This window comes from Solanum lycopersicum, chromosome 11 (assembly GCF_036512215.1).
Source record: "Solanum lycopersicum chromosome 11, SLM_r2.1".
Classification (NCBI taxonomy): domain Eukaryota; kingdom Viridiplantae; phylum Streptophyta; class Magnoliopsida; order Solanales; family Solanaceae; genus Solanum; species Solanum lycopersicum.
The window spans coordinates 58474467-58499412 of NC_090810.1; the positions used below are offsets into that span (position 1 = coordinate 58474467).

The 24946-nt window shown below is 41.0% G+C and overlaps 1 protein-coding gene across 1 annotated transcript; it reads left to right on the forward strand.

Annotated features, from left to right (window-relative positions):
• Nucleotides 1-865: 865 nt before the first annotated feature.
• LOC101244744 (acylsugar acyltransferase 3-like) lies at nt 866-1606 on the forward strand (the record flags this gene model as incomplete). The annotated part of the gene is made up of 1 exon (XM_004251336.2): nt 866-1606. A coding segment is annotated over one exon (741 nt), but the record flags the coding sequence as incomplete, so codon positions are not given.
• Between the last annotated feature and the right edge of the window lie 23340 nt (nt 1607-24946).

Sequence of the window (24946 nt, forward strand, 5' to 3'; positions counted from 1 at the left end):
ATATGAGTCGGGTTCACACCTCTAGTCCCCTACTACATTGTTGAGCGGGGATAAATAGACTAACTGGTGAGCATTTATATTTCATCATGTTTCGTAACCAAGCGAGTTGTTCGTCCGGGCGTCACTCCTGAGCACAAATCACCTCAACTTAATGGTTCGATCAAGCTCTCTATATTCTCTGGTCTATCTAATCCCTCCTCTCTCATTTTTAAGATTAGTCAATAGATTTATCTTATTTTGCAAAAGCATAAAATACTAAAATAAAAATATAGAAGAAACTTATAATGACAACCAAGAATTAATTCATAAACCTTATAAAACCAATGTTCAATCCGTAACAACAATCCCTAATCTCTAAGAAAACAAGAAGAAGAAAAAGAACCCTAAAAAGTATTGACAACTTCCTACGCCCTATAATTTGATCCCGAAATAATTATTTTTATGGACTATTTATAGAAATAAAATAACTGAGACAAAATCAATTGTAATTCCAAAATTGAACGGAATTCGACTTCCGTGCGCGAACCGCCTCAAAATTTGAGGGTGTCTGATGTGAATGACTCGTGGAAGCAACTAACTGCAATTCAATTTGAATTTTGCCGATCTTTTCCATATCTATAATATTAATATTATATTCAATTTAATCCCTTAAAGCTGACTGCTTTATTTCCTTATTAAACCTTTTATCTTTAATTCATTTTATCTTCGAACTTCTTCAACTTTACACTAATTTACTTTTACAAGTAAAATATACTATTTAGCGCAATCTATAAAATTCATACTTAAAAATATAAATATGAATAATAAATATGAGACAAATAATAATTAAAATATATATTTTTGACCTCATAATAATTAAAATAATAATGTTGTGCCTGACCCTCAACAATGTGTGTCAAGAATGTACAATTTGTCATCTTCGAGCTTGTCTAAACTCAAGGATCGTATTGTTTCAACAAATCCACAAATACAAAATCCATCTCGCATTGAAGTTGCCACAGCACTTATTCATAAGTGTGGGGTTGATGTGTCAATGGCAAAATCAGGCGCGTTTAGACCAACTGTGTTATTCCATGTAATGAATTTACGCCCTCCTATTCCATTCAACACAATAGGAAATGCTACTTGTTACTTTAGCACAAGAGCAATGAGTATAGATAAAACAACGTTACCAAACTATGTTGGTGAGTTACAAAAGGCTAAACAACAAATTCGATACGAATTGAAAGATATGAACACAAAGGAACTAGCCTTACATGCAATCGAAAAAATTAAAGAGATTGTAAACATAGCAAATGAGGATGTATTTGACATATATTTTTGTACAAGTTTGTGCACTTTTGGGTCACATAAGATTGATTTTGGATGGGGTAGCCCCCTAAGAGTGACTCAAGTGAAACATCCAACTAAAAATAAATTTATGTTCCTGGATGATCCAAGTGGAGAAGGGATAAATGTACTAATCACTTTGACTGAGGCTGATATGTTACTATTTCAAAATAACAAAGAGCTTCTAGAGTTTGCTTCTCCAGTTGTTGAGTCGTCTTTGTTAGGGAGCACTTTATCTCTCAACGTGGAACTTTCTGACGTGAAATCAAAATTATAATCGAACTCTAATATGAATACCAAACACAGGATGATAAACTAAAAAAAATAAGAGCTCTCTCATGACCAAGCCATAATGTGTATTTGTTTATTTTTTATTTTATTTTATTTATTGTTTTATCGAAAGAGGGGGTGATTTTCGAAAAGAGTTTGTTTTTAGACTTTTAGGAGTCGCCACTTAATTTTTAAGAAAAATCAAGAAAACTTCGTTTCTAAACAACCTAAACAGAACAATTGTTTTGGAACATTTTTTAAGGGTTCGGGATTCTTATTAGTGTCTTAGGAAGGTGTAAGGCACCTAAGACACTCCGTTAAATACGGTTATCCGACGATTAACTTATTTGACTATTTTATATTTTTTGCGATTTTGAAGTTGAACCTTTATAAAGTTCATTTAGACAAGTTAAAATATTTAAGACAATTTGACAAGTTTCAAAATATTTATCTTGCAACTTTGCGAGTCTATTTTTTGAGTCAAGCTCCCTGATAGTTTTATCTAAACGAGCTCTACAAATTTTGAAACCAATTATCATTTAGAAGTTAGTTTTAAGCTTGACAAAGTTTGAAAGGCGTTTCGACGGGGTTTGGAGTTTTATAACCCTAAAACTAACGATACTCAAGTACGTAAACAACTAATCAAAGAGAGAGAGAGAGAGAGAAAGAGAGAGAGAGAGAGAAAGAGAGATTTTGGGTCCAAACTCGGGTACTGTTCGCCTTGACCGAGTTTTGGACCCACCTGTTTTTGGGTATTTCGACCCATTTTGCCACCTGTCCTAGTCTAAACATACAAAATAAAGTACGAGAAAGTAAACAACAAGGGCTTATGCCCATTACAAAATGAAATACAAAAATAAATATAAAAAAAAGGGTCTTCTGATTTGCTTTCTTCAAATTTCTTCAATCTCTGTAAAATCTAGTCTTTATGCCTCACGCCTTGGAGGGTTGACTCGATAGAGATTTCCGAGCCTTTATGGCTCCCTCTTGAAATGCAAAGAGGAGGAGGAAAGTTCACAATGAACTCAAGCAGATTTACATGCCACAAAGCAAATGAAAGAATTAATATATAATCCGACCGACACATATGCAAGAAAACAAACTAAACAAAAACACACTTTTATCTAAGAAAGATGCACAATAACAAACCATCCCATATGATTTTAAAATGAAACTGTAAGCTATATTCATGATATTCAGCTAACAACAAACTCAAGAAACGAAGAAAACTACGTAGCACACTTGTCAGACCCAGCTCCTCATGCCAAAGTAAGAACGATAATTTTTGATAATAAGAAAGAAAACAAAAGATCATGTTCTTATATCAGGAAGACATGGACAAGGGATAGCAACACATAAACTCTTGACAATCACAAAAGGGTGACATTAAAACACACTATTAGCGTCCAAAACAAATCAAGCGATTTAAAGACTAAGCTGATAGCAGGCATAAGAACAGAAGGAAATAAGTAAGAATACTAGTGATGTCTAGGGATGGAAACAACTTCAAGCTACATGTTGCCTGCACATCCGAACTCCAGCCATATACTCGAGTAAACAACTCTAAAAGAGCAACATGACAACACTTGAAACCTTCACGAACAAACAAAAAAAAAAAAGCAGAAAACCGGCAGCACATAATCCTCTTTACAAAATCAACAAAAGAACTCACGCTCTATTCACTATCTCCATTTGATACTTAGAGTTGAGCAACTCGATGATTGAAGATTAGTAGATACATCTCATACATTAATCCACGAAACTAAACCCATTTGAATCAAGCAAACCTTAACATATATGGCAGTAATGAACCAAGGATGTCGTTTTGATCTCTAAGAAACAGAACCAACCACGACTACCACAATAAAATCAATGCCATGATGAACTCGTGAAAGAACAAAATCAACACAAACAGGCGGACACAACAAAACAAGCCATAGTATACGATATTCTCGAGTTCGAATGCAACCAACAGACATAATACCTCATATTCACAGCAATGCAGGCCATATTTCAAGCTTCATGAAAACCGATAAAAATGGAGAACGTACCTTCTTCGGAGCAGCGAACGGGAGTCGACGAGCGAGGCAACAACGAACTTCCACAACTCGAACTAACCAGCGGATGGCGAAAACGGCACCGGAAACTTTCAATCTTTGAAAATCCCTTCCCTAAAATCTCAAACTTCCAACCTCTCAATCTTCCGAAACCAAAACGAGAAGAAGTCAAACGAATTTTCCTTCCCCAAAAATCTCTCTACGGTTTGTCAACATTTTCCCAACTCAAAAACCTCCAAAAGTATTCAACCCAAGTTCTGCCTCTCTTTTTTTTTCAACAAAAATCTCTAACCAAATTTTCTAACCCCAAAAATTCCAACCAGAGACGGAGGGAGCCGAGTCTTTTTTCCCCAAAATTTTCTCTACCCCATTCAGTCTAGGGTGGGGGGTTTATATGGAAAACGTTAGGGCTTCGATTTGAGGTCGGTTTCGGCCTATTTTCGAGTTCGAAATTTGAAATCCCTTTGGGTCAAACCCATTGCGTGCTGGCGAGGGCGACTGTGACGTCCTGCGTGTCGCAGACCTGCGTGACAGCGGCAGGAGTAGGTTTCTGCCATTCCGTCTTGTTCACGCGAAGGGGAAGGGAGAAGAGTGTGGGGAGAGAGACGCGGGGTTGTTGGGGGTTCTGTTTTTCTGTGTTTTTGCAGGCTGCGATGGGATGGGGAGAGAAAGGGAAAGGGAAAGGGAGGGAGGTCGCGTGAGGGAGAGACGCGTGAGGGAGACGAGAACGTGGGGAGATGAGGGAGAGAGCGAGAGAGCGCGGCTGGCTTGGGGATTTGTTGGCGTCTGTTTTCTGGGGGAATTATCGTGGCTGCTGAACGCGTGAGTGAGAATGGGGAAGAAGAGGGGAAGGGGAAACGGGTCGGATCCGGGTCTTAGGGGACTGGGCTGGGTCGGTTTAAATAATAAAGGGTTGGGTCGATTTTAGGTGGGCCGAACGGAGGGGAGTAATTGGTGTGGGCTGGATTAGGAATTATTCTAGTGGGCTGGCATGAGGGATTTGGGCCTGGGATATTTAAGTTAGTGTTGGGTTGAGGGGTTTTTGGGCCTGGGAATAAGAGTGGGCTGATGGGTAAAGGAATGGGTTTAAGATATACATATATACATATACATATATGTATATACATATATGTATATATGTACATATATTTTATTTTTGCAAGATTTAAAAAACTAATTAACTTATACCGACGAGGGTCAAAATTGGGTGTCAACAACTGTCCCTCATTTTACTTGGGTTGACGCAAGCAACTCGAGGAAAATGAAGTTAACCGAACCAATTTTGACCAACTCCATTCGCCTTTAAGAAGAAGGATTTGACAAAGAGTTTAGGAATTATGGCCGAACTCTTGCAAAAGGGTCTCCTACATATCTCAGGCTATATGAGAATTCAGGCCACTTGTAGTTCGATAAGCTTGATTTACCGCACGATTTCAAAGAATCAAAAGCCACCTCGACACCGAATTATGAAGGTATCGAAATGCTCGAGAATAGAATTCGAGAGCGAATGTTGGAATACAGCCGAGTTTTCAACATTGAATCCGCCTACATACCCTTAAACCTTCGGAATCAGGCTGTGTGTAGTTCGACTAGATCGTTGGAAAAGGAAAACTATTATGCTAGCTAACCTTCGGTTTTGGACGAGCGACACATTAAACGAGTATGAAAAAGAGGCTTGTAACCTCTTAGCCATGAATGTGGAGCTCTTCACATCCATAGGTAAGAACTTACACGGACATAATTTCCAAAGCTCCTGGCGCATTGTCACTCAGATTGGAAACTCGCCCCCGATAAAACAAAACTTCCGGACGCAAGACGGAAACTGACAGAACTAGAGAAAACCCGTATGCCTCGAGAGGGGTGGTTCGATCGTGGTGGAAGTCGCTCCTCTGCTCGCGTCCTAAGAGTTTGACATTCCTCTTTGGACTATGTCCCAGTTCGCTGCTAAGAAAAGTTCCACATTGTGCTGCATCCTTTTTGATGTCGTCCGCACCTGTGGTTTTGGAGAATTCACCCTTTTGGATGCTCTCGACAAAGACTGAGATAAAACTCGTCAGCTTAAAAATGCAATTAGGATGGGAGACAGTGTCTTTTTACCATGTCGACACTTCATTGTTCTCCTCCATGTTCGATGTCGACTCGATCGGTCTGACGTCCAGCAAATAAAGCTTATGCCTTGTGTTTTGCAATATCATCTTCAATGCATTCCATACTTGATGTCGAAATAAATAAATAAATGCTGATGCGATATTGATGTTTCTTTTGTTGTCATCTTCGATGCTCTCCATGATGTTTATTTTTATAAGAAATAACATAATGCAGTCGAGGCCAATGGATAAGTATTGCTCTTTCTTTATCCAAGTACGTCTTCTTGCGGGTCATGAATATCTTCCCGCGATACGTAAATTCCTGCGAGATATGAATCTTCTCGCGATGCATAACTTTCAGCGAAGAATAAAATCTTCTTGCGATGTGCAAATTTTGACGAGGCATGAAGTCTTCTCATCGTGCATAAATTTTGACGAGGCATGAAATCTTCTCTTCGTGCATAATTATTGACTCGCGATGCATGATTCCGCGATGCATGAATTCCAGCGAGGCATAAATTCTTCTCGCGATGTATAAATTTTGACGAGGCATGAAATCTTCTCGTTATGCATGATTATTGACTCGCGATGCATGATTTCCGCGATGCATGATTCCGCGATGCATGAATTCCAGCGAGGCATAAATTCTTCTCGCGATGTATAAATTTTGACGAGGCATGAAATCTTCTCGTCATGCATGATTATTGACTCGCGATGCATGATTTCCGCGATGCATGATTCCGCGATGCATGAATTCCAGCGAGGCATAAATTCTTCTCGCGATGTATAAATTTCGACGAGGCATGAAATCTTCTCGTCATGCATGATTATTGACTCGCGATGCATGATTTCCGCGATGCATGCTTCCGCGATGCATGAATTCCAGCGAGGCATAAATTCTTCTCGCGATGTATAAATTTCGACGAGGCATGAAATCTTCTCGTCATGCATGATTATTGCCTCGCGATGCATGATTTCCACGATGCATGATTCCGCGATGCATGAATTCCAGTGAGGCATAAATTCTTCTCGCGATGTACAAATTTCGACGAGGCATGAAATCTTCTCGTCATGCATGATTATCGACTCGCGATGCATGATTTCCGCGATGCACGATTCCGCGATGCATGAATTCCAGCGAGGCATAAATTCTTCTCGCGATGTATAAATTTTGACGAGGCATGAAATCTTCTCGTCATGCATGATTATTGACTCGCGATGCATGATTTCCGCGATGCATGATTCCGCGATGCATGAATTCCAGCGAGGCATAAATTCTTCTCGCGATGTATAAATTTTGACGAGGCATGAAATCTTCTCGTCATGCATGATTATTGACTCGCGATGCATGATTTCCGCGATGCATGAATTCCAGCGAGGCATAAATTCTTCTCGCGATGTATAAATTTCGACGAGGCATGAAATCTTCTCGTCATGCATAATTATTTATATTGCCCCCGTGAATAATAACGGCAAGACGACCTCCAAATAATATATCGACTTGATCGATAATGATAAAAATAATAATTGCATAGCTGTCTCTTCTGAGGTAATGCATTGTCTTGATCGACAATAATCATCTTGCTTTGATAACGCAATGCAAATAGCGTCTTCTATAGAAATCGTGAAATCTTCGCTAAGATTCCTTTTTGATCCACCTTTGAATCTTGTCAGGCACTTTGTAAATTTCATGTATTGGGGAATGGCTTGAAATAAACAAACACATTCACAAGCATCTTGGCATAAAGATATGAAATGCTTCTTGTTTTCAATAAAATCACCGGCTTTGGAGATAGTTTTCTCCTTCTCCGTATTCATCAGTCGGAAGAATTCGGCCGATTTCGAAGTGAAGCTATAAACCTGCATCCACAGAAAAATTGTCAGTTTTAAACATACTGATCTGTGTCGATCCCTTCGATTGTTTGCTCCTTGTCTTGACGTCCTCGGTTGATTTCCCGATTTCCCGACTCTTGATAGATAAGAAAATATCTTATGCCAAAACAGATGAAATATAAAAGGGAAATTTTTAAGAGAAGCAAGAAATTTTTTAAGAAATAGTATCTCGAAAAAGTCAATGCCAAGTCATGTCATGTCAGGCTTAACGAGCTTCTTTGAGTCCGACGCTTGTCGAATGAATTTCAGAGGCATTCCGGACTTGTGGGGAAGTCCCATGACGAAATTTTGAGGCCATCCTCAAAATTTCTGTCCCAGTTTAGTATCTTGCTCATCTTTCCACTGTAACCGAACAAATCTCGGAATTTTTGAGATCTTCTCAAAAATTCTGTCCCAGTCGCAAACTCGAAATGTCTTTAGTTTGATCCGCTGAGGAGAAGGTTCCTTTTGGAGAATTTTTGAGTCCCTCTCAAAAATTCTATCCCAGTTTCTATTGTAGAAGGGGGAAATAGAAATCTTACGAGAGATATGACCGAGCCCTTGTGGCGCCTACGTATCCCGTTGAGGCAGGAATCAGGTCAAACGTAGTTCCCCTTTAAAGGTTAACAAGAATAAAATTTACAAAGAAACCGACCGAAGCCGACACAGGCCGCCTACGTATCTCATTCTTGAGAATTCAGGTCGAACGTAGTTCAGGTACAAAGAAATAGTAAAGGGGGGTAAATGGGGTGACCGAAGCCGACATAGGCCACCTACGTATCTCGTTCTCGAGAATTCAGGTCAGACGTAGTTCGTTACAAGAGGGATAAGAATTCAAATTCGAACAAATACAAGCAAACAGAAGATTACAAGTAAATGATGGGAAATGCAAAACGAATTTCACGCGTAATATCTCTTGACAGCATCTGAGTTGATAGGTTTGGGCCATACCGCGCCATCCATCTCTGACAAGACTAAAGCACCTCCGGATAGTACTTTGCGGACCATGTAAGGACCTTGCCAGTTTGGTGCGAACTTTCCTTTGTACTCGTCTTGATGAGGAAAAATACGCTTAAGAACCAACTGACCAACTTCAAAATTTCTGGCTCTTACTCTTTTGTGAAAAGCGCGAGTCATTCTTTGTCTATACAACTGGCCATGACAAACAGCAACCATCCTCTTTTCATCAATCAAGGCTAGTTGATCAATCCGTTTGCTAACCCACTCAGCATTACTTAGCTCAGCTTCTTGGATGATCCTCAGTGACGGTATCTCGACTTCAACAGGTACGACTGCTTCTGTTCCGTATACTAGCAAGTATGGAGTAGCCCCAGTTGATGTTCTGACCGTCGTTCGATAACCCAGTAGAGCATATGGCAACATTTCATGCCAACCCCGCTGCTTGTCAATCATTTTCCTCAGAATCTTCTTGATGTTCTTGTTGGCGGCCTCTACAGCTCCGTTCATTTGAGGGCGATAAGCAGTTGACCTTCGGTGAATAATCTTAAATTGTTCACATATCTCTTTCATCAGATGACTGTTGAGATTTGCACCGTTATCAGTGATGATGGATTCTAGAACTCCAAATCGGCAGATCAAATTGTTGCGGACAAAGTCGGCCACCACTTTCTTGGTTACCGATTTGTAAGAGGCTGCTTCCACCCATTTGGTGAAATAATCGATGGCAACCAAAATAAATCTGTGTCCATTGGAAGCGGCCGGTTCTATAGGGCCGATGACATCTATTCCCCAAGCTACAAATGGCCAAGGTGAACTCATAGCATTGAGTTCGTGAGGTGGCACCCTTATCAAATCTCCGTGCACTTGACATTTATGGCATTTTTGCACGAATTTGCAACAGTCGTTCTCCATAGTCATCCAGAAGTAACCGGCTCGAAGGACTTTTCTTGCCAAGGTAAGCCCGTTCATATGTGTGCCACAGACTCCAGCATGTATCTGTTCAATAAGCCTCACGGCTTCAGCAGCATCCACGCATCTCAAAAGACCCAAATCTGGAGTCCTCCTGTAAAGGACTTCTCCATTCAAAAAGAAATTGAGAGCCATACGACGTATCGACTTCTTTTGATTAGATGTGGCGTCTTCTGGATATGTCCCAGACTCCAAGTATCTCTTTATGTCGAAATACCAAGGCAAACCATCTGGTTCTGATTCCACGTGTGAACAATGGACTGGATGCTCCTTCAAATCTATATCCAGCGGGTCGATGTAATCAATATCCGGATGTTTGATCATTGAAGCGATGGTGGCAAGAGCATCAGCTAATTCATTCTGTATTCGGGGAGTATGTCTGAACTCGATCTTGCGAAACCTTTTACACAGGTTTTGCACATATTGTACATAAGGTACAATCTTTGGGTTCTTCACAGCCCATTCTCCTTGAACTTGATGGATCAAGAGGTCTGAATCTCCAATAACCAGTAACTCGTAAACATTCATGTCAACGGCCATTTTCAAACCGAGAATGCAAGCTTCATACTCAGCCATGTTGTTTGTGCAGTTGAACCGTAGCTTAGCCGCCATAGGATAGTGCTGACCAGATTCTGATACCAAGACTGCTCCAACACCTTTACCCTGGTGATTCACCGCTCCATCAAAGAATAATCTCCAACCTGGATAATCTTCAGAGATATCTTCACCCACAAATGACACTTCTTCATCGTGAAAATATGTCTTGAGAGGTTCATACTCTTCATCAACGGGATTTTCCGCAAGATGATCAGCCAAAGCTTGTGCTTTTATTGCCTTCTGAGTCACGTACACGATGTCAAACTCACTCAACAGCATTTGCCATTTATCCAGCTTCCCGGTCGGCATCGCTTTCTGGAAAATATACTTTAACGGATCCATCCTGGAGATAAGATATGTAGTATACGACGACAGGTAGTGCCTCAGCTTCTGGGCAAGCCATGTCAGAGCACAGCATGTTCTTTCCAGCAAAGTGTAACGAGACTCGTACGGAGTAAACTTCTTGCTGATGTAGTAGATAGCCTTTTCCTTCTTCCCTGTCTCGTCGTGTTGACCAAGTACACATCCAAAGGCGTTATCCGAGACAGACAAATATAGCAACAAAGGACTCCCTTCTCGCGGAGGAACCAATACTGGTGGGTTAGACAAGTAGCTTTTGATAGCGTCGAAAGCGGTCTGGCACTCCTCAGTCCACTTAGTTGGGGCATCTTTCTTCAGCAACTTGAAGATAGGCTCACATACCACCGTCGATTGTGCTATAAACCGGCTGATATAGTTTAACCTCCCTAAGAAGCTCATCACCTCTTTTCTCGTCTTCGGCGGAGGTAACTCCTGAATTGCTTTGATCTTGGAAGGGTCGAGCTCAATACCTCTTCTGCTGACTATAAACCCTAACAATTTCCCAGCTGGGACTCCAAAAGCACACTTGGCGGGATTTAGCTTCAAGTTGTACCTACGCAAACGTTCAAAGAATTTTCGCAGGTGTGTCAAATGATCCGAACTCTCGCGGGATTTAATTATGACGTCGTCCACGTACACTTCAATTTCCTTGTGAATCATGTCGTGGAAGATAGTCGTCATGGCTCTCATGTAAGTGGCACCGGCGTTTTTGAGCCCAAACGGCATCACCCTGTAGTGATATACCCCCCAAGGTGTGATGAAGGCCGTTTTCTCCGCGTCTTCTCCATCCATCAGAATCTGGTGATAACCCGCGTAACAATCCACAAATGACTGCATCTCATGTTTGGCACAGTTATCAATCAGAATATGGATATTTGGCAACGAGAAATTATCCTTTGGACTAGCCTTGTTGAGATCTCTGTAATCAACGCAAATCCTGATTTTTCCATCTTTCTTGGCGACCGGAACGACATTCGCCAACCAGGTGGGATATTGCGTTACTTCTACCAACCGGGACTCTATCTGCTTGGTGATTTCCTCCTTAATCTTCAAACTCAACTCAGGCTTGAATTTCCGAGTCTTTTGCTTCACTGGCTCGAACCCTGGGTTGATAGGCAGCTTATGAGATACGACATCGGTACTCAGCCCCTGCATGTCACTGACCTCCCAAACAAACACATCGCTGTATTCGGTAAGCAAATGAATCAGGCTCTCCTTCTGAGTTTCATTCAGGTGAGTGCTGATCTTAACCTCTTTGACACATTCTGAATCTCCCAAATTTACCGTCTCTGTTTCCTCCAGATTCGGTTTATGTTGATTCTCGAACTGTCGAAACTCTTCTACTACATAGTCTGGTTCCCCACTTTCTTCGTCGTAGTCGTCAGCCTCGTCGTCATTTGCCTCATTTTGTTCGTTTAGCTCATGACATGACATGACGTTGGCAGGTTTGTAACTTACGTTACTGAAATCATAAACAGACAAAATTAGAAAAGTAAAATATAACAAGCAATCGAATAAACAAAGTCAAAATAAGGAGGCTTTCATTTAAATTGAATCAAGATGCAAAGTTGGGTCATGGCACAAGGCCATGTCGCCCTTTAAACAATCATAACAAAATTCAAAATCAAGAAAATGCAGAAATGGTGGGTCTCGGGCCTCTTCCGAACGACCACCGATTTTGGCATGCACAAAATAATTCCTTTCTACCCAAAAGTCCGGGACATCAGGATTGGTGTGGACGTCCAGTTCTTCAGCATCTCCCCCGGTTCAGCATCGCGAAAGCCAGCTGGCTCAGCCTCCTCCTCTATGACGGCATTGATCTCCTTGAACAGGTCACAGATTCCTTCCCCGTCGTCTTCAGGCTCGGCATGCTCCCGAATTGGAAAGGAGTGATAGAGATGCGGGATCGGCTTAGTCAACTCTTGATCCCTTCTCCTCTTCATCTTCATATCATCATCTGTGGGGATGTACCCCAAACCATACTTTGATCCCTGAGCAAGGACCGGAACAGGCTCAATAATTCCTTGGGAATCTCTTCCCAATCCGAAACCTGGCTCGAACCCATTTTGCAGCATCACCGTGGCTATCATTTTGTACACGGTTGGCATGGAGTTGAGGGCCAAATCTTCGTTGGTGGCATTCACCACCTCCACCGTGTAAAAGTCTGCGCCTTGCGGCATCTCATCAATGACCGACACCTGCTTGCCCGAGCGACTTCCCTCGCCGTGAATCACTAACTCTTCATTTTTCCACACAAGCTTCATCATATGATGGAGAGTAGAGGGGACGACTCCAGCCATGTGGATAAACGGCCTTCCCAAAAGAAGGTTGTAGCTAGTTTCTATGTCCAATACTTGGAATTGCACTGAACTCTGCGGGGCCCATTTGAAGGGTCAAAGTCACTGCCCCTAAGGTGTCTCTTTGCACACCATCAAATGCCCTTACATTGACCTGATTCTGCTCCAGTTTCCCAAGGTCAAAATTTAGTTGCCTCAACGTCGTCAATGGGCAAATATTCAAACCGGACCCATCATCTACCAAAACACAGTTGACAACCTTTCCACGACATATCACGGTAATGTGTAGCGCTTTGTTATGGGATCTTCCTTCGACCGGCAACTCATCGTCACAAAATCTGATTCGGTGCCCCCGAATGACTTGATGAATCATAGCGGCTACGTTATCACTACTTGTACCTGAGGGTACGTATGTATCATCAAGAGCTTTCATTAAGGCTTGCCTGTGGGACTGAGAACTCATCAGCAGGGCCCACACAGAGATCTGAGCCGGAGTCTTCTCTAAATGTTTGACGATGGAATAGTCCTTCGGTTGCATCCTTCTCCAGAATTCTTCTGCTTCCCCCTCGCTTATCGGCCTCTTAGCATGGTCCTTCTTCTGTCCTCCGAGAGCAAGCTCATCAGGAGTGTAGCACCTTCCGGACCTGGTCATGCCTTGGGCCACGACAGTTTCAATGACAAATTTGGGCTTAACGAGGGTTTTCGAAGGCACCAAGGCAACAGCCTTTGCAGGTGTCAGAATAACAAACTTCCTCCTTTCTTTGACGCTTAAAGAAGCGACAGCCCTTTCCAAGTCCTCATGCATAATAGGGGTAATCATCTTTGTTCCACACCCGTCTTCATCCGTTTCAATCATATTAAGGTTGTCACCTCCATGATTCGGCAACGGATTTGTGTTGACGTTTGGCACCGCCGGTTGAAGAGAAACTACCTCCTGATCGATCAGGTCTTGGATTTTGTGCTTAAGGTTGATGCAATCTTCCGTGTCATGTCCAACACTGTTGGAATGATAAGCACACCTTTGATCTGGCCTGTAGAACTTCGAGTTAACATCCCCGGGTTTGGGCCCCACAGGGTGGATGTATCCATCTGCGGCTAGCCTCTCAAATAGTTTGGTCCGGCTTTCAGCAAGTGTGGTAAAGTTCCTTGAAGGCCTTTTTTCAGATCTCGGACGGGAAGTATCATAACTGCTTTGCCGAGGGGGAGGCATCCGCTGATAATTTTGGGTATTTGTACGAGGAGCTTGGCTCCGGGGATAAGGGTTTGCCTGGAAATTTGGCATTGTAGCTTGGTAATTCGGGAGGGGGTCCTGGTATAATGGAGCTTGGACTTGATAAGTGGACGGAGGTGGTCGATAGCTCGACTGTACGTTGGCACAGTTGGGAGCAATATTCTGATAAGGGGATGGGATCTGGCATGGTTGAGGGTAATTTGGGTATATGGGAGAAAAATTTTGGAGATTAGAGGGTGGACCTTGGTACGACGAAATTTGAGCATTCTGATAGGTGGGGACAGTATTGTGGTTATTAGGATGATTGGATTGTGGGTAGTAGGATCGGTGAGACTTTGGGGACGGCCTGGAACGATCTTGGGAGTGTGACGGGTTTCTAGGGGTTTTTCTTCCCCCATACGAGACAGCGGCAACTTCCTCTCTTCTCTTTCTTATCAATCCTGAAGACCCAGGAGACGCAGATACACGGGCTATCTTCCCCGATTTTAGACCATCTTCGATAGTCTCACCAACTTTGACTATCTCAGCGAATTTAGCTCCAACTAGCAACATGATTCGATCATAGTACTCAGGCTCCTGTACCCGCACGAACACGTCCACAATCTCTTTCTCGGTCATGGGTGGCCTTACCCTCGCCGCTTCTTTCCTCCACCTATAGGCAAATTCCCTATAGCTTTCAGTTGGTTTCTGCTTCATCTTCTCTAGAGAATACCGATCGGGCACTATTTCAACATTGTAGGCGAATCGGTCAATGAAGTCCTTAGCCAATGCATTCCAACTGGGCCACTGCCTGGTTTCATGTGAAGTAAACCACTCGAGGGCCTCTCCACACAGACTTCGGCTGAAAAGCCGCATCAACAAGGCCTCATCCCTGCCAACTCCAACGAGCTGGTCACAATACGCTCTCAAATGCGCCATAGGATTGCCCACTCCTCCGAAGGTGTCAAACTTCGGAATTTTAAAACCTTCGGGAAGGTTCAAATCTGGATGGATGCACAATTCTGCGTAGCTAAGTCCGACGGCGTCCGGGATGCACTGCAGCTGTTTCATAGCCCTTTTGATTTCTTCCTTTATATCGATCTTCACTTCTTCTTTCGCCTTCCATTCTCTTTCCTGTTCTTCATAGTGATCCAACTCAGAACCGTGCACCTCGTGCTCGGCAGGAACGGGAACTTGGAAGGTGGCTCTTTTGGGGAGGGGTGGAGCTATAGAGGGACTTGGAACGTTTTGGGCGGTCTGGTAGTTCTGTGGGTAGACCTGAGGATTGGTGTTCTGGCTCAAATGCGGATGAAATGCTTGGGTATTGAAGGCAGTTTGAGTTTGGTTTTGATTTTGTGGCGATGGGGCAGTTTGAGTATTCTGAGGATGGGGTGGTATTTGAGGGTGGTTATTTGGAAGAGGTGAAGGAGTTTGGTAAGATGCAGAAGCGTATTGAGGGTTTTGGGTTGTGAGGTCAATCACAGACGGATTATGCACAGGTGTAGAAGGCTGGTTCTGAGTTGGATCTATGTTTGATGAAGGGAAGTAGACCGGAGGTCTTGCATCAGCAATATTAGTACCAAATCCAGGTGGAGGCGCATCCTGTCTCCGTTGCATTTCAACTTTCATTTCAGCAATCTGTTGCATCAGTTGCATGATCAATTCATTCTGTTCCACTACAGTGGGCTGAGCCACCACAACGTCAGTAAGACGCACTTCGTCATTGTTGTCTCCCATAACTGTTTTTCCTTTGTCTGAATTTGATCGAGGGAAGGAATCTGTAGGACCTTTTGACCTGGTGAAGTAAGGATGATCTGCCAGCTTTATCGACACAGATCAGTAAAAGGTACCTGAGAGGTAAAAACAACTCAAAGGCAAATTTGTTAGTGCATATCCAGAGTACAAAATGCATAATATCGCACATAAAACAGATGAACACACAAGTCGTTTTGTTTGAGGATATCTTAACCCACGAATAAGGACAGATTTATATTTTGAACAAACAGGAATTTGTTTGTTTGGCGCTATCTTGGGAAATCTGAATCACATTGAGCTATGGTCTTCTTGCAGCTGCTTTGCGACGTCCGTTGATCTTATCTTCGTATCTCCGAAACATGGAGGAGAATGAAAATTTTCTGTGATAGGGGCCGGGCCGGGAAAGGCTGCCTACGTATCTCACGAGGAGAATTCAGGCCCGACGTAGTTCGGATTTTAGGATGAAAATTTTCCATTCATTCTTTCATTGTGATTACAAGGGAATTGAAAAACAACATTGATATTTCTAGAAGACCACATTTGGGGATTTCTTGTCTTGTGGCTGCGTCATTCCTTTCCTTTCAGACAGTCGGAAATGGAGGCTTGTAGACGATTTCTTCTTCATCATCCTCCTCAGTCACTTCACGGTCGGGGCCACTGTTATCTGCTCCCTGATCATGGGCGAGGTATTTTCCGCCTTTTGGGTCGCTATGGGTCGCCAATTCCTCGTCGAGCGCCGCGCTTCTGTCCAATAACACAACAGTCTCAATATCTATCTTCGCCTCTCTCGCCTTTCCTTCGTGTATCTCCAAACGAAGCAAGTTCAACCTTTTCCTTAGGCTTTCGGTTTCCCTCTCGACCTCCTTCTTTCTCTTTATCTGTGACGCCAGATCTCCATCCAAGGTTGTGACCGCAGCCTTGTAGATCGTCGTGGTCACGTCTACTTTGAGTCCTTCCTCCTTAACCTTCTGAATCTCTCGAGTAACTCGCTCGATTTTTCTTCGCAATTCCTCCTCAGTGAGCTCCGTCTGGACGTTCTTGCCTTTGTCCATAGCGGTGATTCAACTTTCCTGAGATGATAGAGCGGTATTTAGGATTTATGGTATGGATTTTGTGTGAGAAACTTGAGACTCGGGAATTTTGGTCGGACATTTGTAATGTTGGCTTCTGTATACTCTTTTGAATTTTGGCTAGGAGTGGGTCTACGATACCCTCATTCAAAGCAACATAACACATAAACATTTAAACAAATATATCGCGTCCTAAACATGCATGTGACCCTTTTGTGCCAAGGGTAGGCCTAGCGATCTGAAGGATGTATTGCGCCATTTAAATAAGTAATTGTACCCTCGAAACGAATTTCACTAGATGTCATAGCGTTCATTACACAATCAAAATCAAACGGGATACATCTTGGGAGTGGGATGCAATGCAAATACATATATAAAATCAATCCCACGCAGGGGAGTTAAAAGGTTGATGATCCAGCTGCTCTTCTGGCCTTCTCCACTTCTTCTCGGATAATGCACTTGCTGGTGAACACGTATGGCTCAGCGAACGCAGCTTTGGAAGATGTTGGTACGGCTTGTAAGGTGTTCATCTGCTCATCCAGAATAGTGTCCAAACGTATTAGACAAGTCCTTGTGTCGGCTAATTCTTGTGACGTCACGGCCAAAAGTCTCTGATTTTCTAATTCCTGGAGTTGGTACGCTTGCTCCCTTTGTTGAAACTCCTGTTCCTTCTTATGAAATTCCTGCTCCCTTCAGTCCCACTCTTGCTGAAAATGGTACGCGTAAATCTGAAGCCTTGTCTCCACGTCTTCGATTTTCCGACTCGTGCGTGGTGTTGGATCCACTACACCACGCAAATCTTTGTGCAACCATGTCTTGTATTCGTCGACATACCCAGCTCCATACTTGTCTTCGGTGACCTCCCACTTCATGTTGACACGCCCGGCCCATTCCTGGAGGATAATTTTAGCGAAAGGTATTTTGTCCTTCTCGTTGTAATCGACAATGAAAGAGCTGGCATCTCCTTGGGCGGGTATGATTTGGACTTTCCCAAATTGCCGCATTACTCGTGTCGGGTTGTAAGGACGCAATCCTCTGATGCCGGGAAGGACTAAAAATGGCAATTTGGCCCCTTGTGCTGCTATCATCTGAGACCTGAAGCTCGGTAATACCCATTGTATGTCTCCTTCTTTCAAATTGTAAAACACCTTTGCCCACGCATCCCTGGTGGTGTGAATTGGAAATTTACGGATACTCAAGTAGAACTCATAATTATCGAGAGGACTTGTTTGACTTGGTTCGGCCAAACCCTGTAGCTAGGGGTTGTCTCTTTTGCATAGATGTTCCGTCAACCACCATTGAAGTAAGATGTTGCAACCTTGGAAAAACGGGAAACCATTCTTGCACAGGCTCAAAGATCGGTAAATGTCGGACAAGATGACTGGGGCCAAACAGCAATATTTCTTTTCTTCAGATTTTCTACCGACTCCTCTGAACATGGCATTCACTACCATTATTACCCGAGTGTCGATCTCTTTACCTTCGTCTTTAGGGAACACCATAGTTCCCAAGAGGCATGCGGAGAAAGCGATAGCTTGAGTTTGCCTCCAAGTACTGTGATCATGAAATTCGTCTGGGAACAATCTAAAATAACTGTCGTGCCCCCACCTCTCGAAAAACCTCATCAGTGGAATGTTGTGGGTCTCTAGCCAATTCGCATTCACTAGGGATAATATGTCTCTTAGCTCAGTCTCGGTTGGCCTATCTGGCAGGAGAACGTGATGATCGGGACGCTTTTTCCTTTTGCCACACATCCCAATCGAGTCAAGGCAATCTTTGATCTCTTCTAATGTGGGTGTTATTTCGACATCTCCAAATCGAAAGACCATCTTCTTATCGTCCCAAAATCGGGTGATGACCTCGACAAACGTGGGCCATACCTTGAAGTCCATTATCGAAGGTAGGTGACCCAAGTAAATCGAGATTTCTCTCTTCTGACACTCCTTAAGATTGCCCCACCATACTCGAAGAATGTCGGGTGCCTGGGTGACCATTTTGAAGTGAAGGAACTGACTTGACATCTACAAAAACATACAACTAGTTAATTTTCAATCCCCCGATACAACAACTAGTTAAACACGCAATACATCCTTCAAATTTAAACAACTAACATGAGCGTCCTATCGAGCCGCAGACTCTTTGGACTCAAGGTGGACTTTTCTAATGGGCTCGACACTCCTTGGGTGTCGGTTCATCTTAGGCCAATGCGCTATTTTCGGGATTTGGTTTCGCTCTATCCTAGTTTGACTAAGAGTGGGTTGTATTTAGAGTGGAATGGGTAACCCAAGCGGACTACTTGGGCTGGGACAATTAACGATCGTTGACTATCAAGTAATCAACTACACTCGTCAGGGTGCCCCGAGAAGATTTTTGGTTAACGAACGACTGCGAACCCGCATAATCGTCCTTTAGTGGAAATGTAAAAAGTGTCGTTTGACGGAAGTATGTATGCTATGTATGCAACAGTTTAAAAAATCTAAATAATTTAAACACTTAAACAGTTAATCAAAAATAATCAGATACGTTAATCTTAAGGTTAGAATCCTCCAAGTCCCCAGCGGAGTCGCCATTTCTGTTTTATCGAAAGAGGGGGTGATTTTCGAAAAGAGTTTGTTTTTTAGACTTTTAGGAGTCGCCACTTAATTTTTAAGAAAAATCAAGAAAACTTCGTTTCTAAACAACCTAAACAGAACAATTGTTTTGAAACATTTTTTAAGGGTTCGGGATTCTTATTAGTGTCTTAGGAAGGTGTAAGGCACCTAAGACACTCCGTTAAATACGGTTTTCCGACGATTAACTTATTTGACTATTTTATATTTTTTGCGATTTTGAAGTTGAACCTTTATAAAGTTCATTTAGACAAGTTAAAATATTTAAGACAATTTGACAAGTTTCAAAATATTTATCTTGCAACTTTGCGAGTCTATTTTTTGAGTCAAGCTCCCTGATAGTTTTATCTAAACGAGCTCTACAAATTTTGAAACCAATTATCATTTAGAAGTTAGTTTTAAGCTTGACAAAGTTTGAAAGGCGTTTCGACGGGGTTTGGAGTTTTATAACCCTAAAACTAACGATACTCAAGTACGTAAACAACTAATCAAAGAGAGAGAGAGAGAGAGAAAGAGAGAGAGAGAGAGAGATTTTGGGTCCAAACTCGGGTACTGTTCGCCTTGACCGAGTTTTGGACCCACCTGTTTTTGGGTATTTCGACCCATTTTGCCACCTGTCCTAGTCTAAACATACAAAATAAAGTACGAGAAAGTAAACAACAAGGGCTTATGCCCATTACAAAATGAAATACAAAAATAAATATAAAAAAAGGGTCTTCTGATTTGCTTTCTTCAAATTTCTTCAATCTCTGTAAAATCTAGTCTTTATGCCTCACGCCTTGGAGGGTTGACTCGATAGAGATTTCCGAGCCTTTATGGCTCCCTCTTGAAATGCAAAGAGGAGGAGGAAAGTTCACAATGAACTCAAGCAGATTTACATGCCACAAAGCAACTGAAAGAATTAATATATAATCCGACCGACACATATGCAAGAAAACAAACTAAACAAAAACACACTTTTATCTAAGAAAGATGCACAATAACAAACCATCCCATATGATTTTAAAATGAAACTGTAAGCTATATTCATGATATTCAGCTAACAACAAACTCAAGAAACGAAGAAAACTACGTAGCACACTTGTCAGACCCAGCTCCTCATGCCAAAGTAAGAACGATAATTTTTGATAATAAGAAAGAAAACAAAAGATCATGTTCTTATATCAGGAAGACATGGACAAGGGATAGCAACACATAAACTCTTGACAATCACAAAAGGGTGACATTAAAACACACTATTAGCGTCCAAAACAAATCAAGCGATTTAAAGACTAAGCTGATAGCAGGCATAAGAACACAAGGAAATAAGTAAGAATACTAGTGATGTCTAGGGATGGAAACAACTTCAAGCTACATGTTGCCTGCACATCCGAACTCCAGCCATATACTCGAGTAAACAACTCTAAAAGAGCAACATGACAACACTTGAAACCTTCACGAACAAACAAAAAAAAAAAAGCAGAAAACCGGCAGCACATAATCCTCTTTACAAAATCAACAAAAGAACTCACGCTCTATTCACTATCTCCATTTGATACTTAGAGTTGAGCAACTCGATGATTGAAGATTAGTAGATACATCTCATACATTAATCCACGAAACTAAACCCATTTGAATCAAGCAAACCTTAACATATATGGCAGTAATGAACCAAGGATGTCGTTTTGATCTCTAAGAAACAGAACCAACCACGACTACCACAATAAAATCAATGCCATGATGAACTCGTGAAAGAACAAAATCAACACAAACAGGCGGACACAACAAAACAAGCCATAGTATACGATATTCTCGAGTTCGAATGCAACCAACAGACATAATACCTCATATTCACAGCAATGCAGGCCATATTTCAAGCTTCATGAAAACCGATAAAAATGGAGAACGTACCTTCTTCGGAGCAGCGAACGGGAGTCGACGAGCGAGGCAACAACGAACTTCCACAACTCGAACTAACCAGCGGATGGCGAAAACGGCACCGGAAACTTTCAATCTTTGAAAATCCCTTCCCTAAAATCTCAAACTTCCAACCTCTCAATCTTCCGAAACCAAAACGAGAAGAAGTCAAACGAATTTTCCTTCCCCAAAAATCTCTCTACGGTTTGTCAACATTTTCCCAACTCAAAAACCTCCAAAAGTATTCAACCCAAGTTCTGCCTCTCTTTTTTTTTCAACAAAAATCTCTAACCAAATTTTCTAACCCCAAAAATTCCAACCAGAGACGGAGGGAGCCGAGTCTTTTTTCCCCAAAATTTTCTCTACCCCATTCAGTCTAGGGTGGGGGGTTTATATGGAAAACGTTAGGGCTTCGATTTGAGGTCGGTTTCGGCCTATTTTCGAGTTCGAAATTTGAAATCCCTTTGGGTCAAACCCATTGCGTGCTGGCGAGGGCGACTGTGACGTCCTGCGTGTCGCAGACCTGCGTGACAGCGGCAGGAGTAGGTTTCTGCCATTCCGTCTTGTTCACGCGAAGGGGAAGGGAGAAGAGTGTGGGGAGAGAGACGCGGGGTTGTTGGGGGTTCTGTTTTTCTGTGTTTTTGCAGGCTGCGATGGGATGGGGAGAGAAAGGGAAAGGGAAAGGGAGGGAGGTCGCGTGAGGGAGAGACGCGTGAGGGAGACGAGAACGTGGGGAGATGAGGGAGAGAGCGAGAGAGCGCGGCTGGCTTGGGGATTTGTTGGCGTCTGTTTTCTGGGGGAATTATCGTGGCTGCTGAACGCGTGAGTGAGAATGGGGAAGAAGAGGGGAAGGGGAAACTGGTCGGATCCGGGTCGTTAGGGGACTGGGCTGGGTCGGTTTAAATAATAAAGGGTTGGGTCGATTTTAGGTGGGCCGAACGGAGGGGAGTAATTGGTGTGGGCTGGATTAGGAATTATTCTAGTGGGCTGGCATGAGGGATTTGGGCCTGGGATATTTAAGTTAGTGTTGGGTTGAGGGGTTTTTGGGCCTGGGAATAAGAGTGGGCTGATGGGTAAAGGAATGGGTTTAAGATATACATATATACATATACATATATGTATATACATATATGTATATATGTACATATATTTTATTTTTGCAAGATTTAAAAAACTAATTAACTTATACCGACGAGGGTCAAAATTGGGTGTCAACATTTATTTTGAGAACATGTTATAATTGTCAAGTTGCATTTGTAAAACACTCTTATATATATAAAATAAAAAAGTCCAAGAGAAGCATATTTATCTTACTGATTTTATGTATATGTATATATAGAAATTTTTTGGTGAGATTCGAAATGTGAGTGCTATTTCTTTTCTAAGCCAAATGTAGTAAATTTTGGAGCTTTATTCTAGAGCTGTCATTATGGGTTAGCCCACCCCATTCGGGCTAACACACACAGGTTTTGACATTTTACGGGCTAGGTCGGGCTAGCCCATTTTTGGTGTGGGTCAAGAAATGGTCGGCCCATTCACAAGTACGTGGGCTACAGGCTTGCTGGGTCAGCCCATTTTTTAGAAAATTATATTTTTTTTATAATTATTAAATTAAATTATAAATTATAATTTAAAAATATTATCATAAATATCGACAAAACAATATTACATTATGTTAGGCTTTATTTGTTTTCACTTAATGGGTTTGAATCTTAATCATTCAAATTTGCCTCATTAAGTGTGTTTATTTTTATGAGCTGGATCTAAATATTCAAATTCAGTTCATTAAGTTAGTTTATTTTATTTTCTTATAAGTCTCTTAATGGATCTGAGTATATCTGAATGAATCAGATTTGTAACACACCTTTGACACTATTCAGACTAAAAAATAAGACTCCTATCTTAATTCAACTAAATCACAACAACTCATAGAATTTGGTTGCTTATTTAATTAATATTTATTACATGCTTGCCATTATAATTTCGTTTATTCATATTAACTTAATATACATCTTTTACTTTCATAAATTAATCAGTATATTTGAATTGATAAGCACTCCCATGATATAATATTTAGCACGGTTTCAAAAAATAAGAAAGTATTAGTTATTTGATCGCTAACAATAATAAATTTCTATAATAAAATAAAATAAAATATTTTCCTAAACTATATATTTACTACTCTATATAAACTATTTCAAATTGCGTTATATTAGATTCTCAAAGTATTTGCGTGCAAAATATAGTCATATGATAAATGATATTACCTTATTACGGTAAAAATGTTCAAAATATTATTTTATATGAAAAAAAACTATTTTACTAACAAGGTTTTTATAATATTTTATTGATATTGTTGACACCCAATTTTGGCCTAACATTTTAAAATTCATACATTTTGAGTCAAATACAAAAATAAAAAAAACGCCTTTCCCACATTGTCTCTCAAACAATTTTCAATTTTGCAATAGTCCACATCGGTATTTCATCCTTTTTGAGGATTTTTGGGTTTCTATATAAGCCCACTTCATTCACTATTTTTAAGGGAGGATTTGGAGGGAAAAAACAAAAGAATACTCATAAAATTTTGAGAATTCTTTGTTCCCATAGTTCAAAAAATTTGAAGTGTTTTTGTGGTTTTTCGAGTTGAGGAGGTGGAGTAGGTAAATTTTTTTTTTAGCCTTGTTTTATTTAATTCTTAGCTCTTTTATGTTTTATGTTTATTATATGTAGCTTGTTTTGTTTTTTTTAGTTTAATGTAGTTCTAAAAGTCAATTAATATTTGTGTTTATTGTAGTTTTAATATTAGCATTATTTTACGATTCAATGTTTATTTATTATTACTATTATTTTAAAATTGTTAGTCAACTATTTGCTATCTTAACTTTTCAGGGTTTTGTTATTATTCTACTTTAATGTTATTTTTAATTTTTATATATATTATATTATCGTTGTTTCCATTTCTAATTATATTATTTTAGTTTGGTTGTTGTTTTTCATATTCTCTCGGGATAAGTTTGTTATGTTTTGTAATTGTTCAGTTTATATATTTTATATGTTGAAAAGGGCCGATGAAAAATCTATTCGTTGGGTTTAGAGGCCTCCCCATTTTAAAAGACGGAAATCTTATTCAAGTTTATATATATTTTTAGCTGTTGAAATTGGCCGATGAAGAAATTACCGTCGATTCCCAAGGCCTCCCATGTTAATAAGACGGATTTTTTATTTTTTAGTTATTATTTGAGTTATTCATTTTTACTCATATTTATTCTTAACTAACACTTTTATTAAGTGTGTTGACAGGTATCCAAAACTTGCTTCCTCGAAGCCATTCGAAAAAGCTCGAATTATACTATTTCATTATTTTGTAAATATTGACGTTAGGCAAACCTTAGGCCGATAATTATTATTTTATTTTATTGTGCATATTGAATGTTTATTATACTTGTATATTATTTTATATTCTTCCTCAATTTGAAAAAAAAAATTAATTCAGTCGGGAACCACATTTGTGGATTTCGAAGGGTGCCTAACCCCTTTCCTTCGGAATAACTTGAACCCCTTACCTAGAATCGAACTGGTTTCGTAAATCATTTAATGGTTTCCTA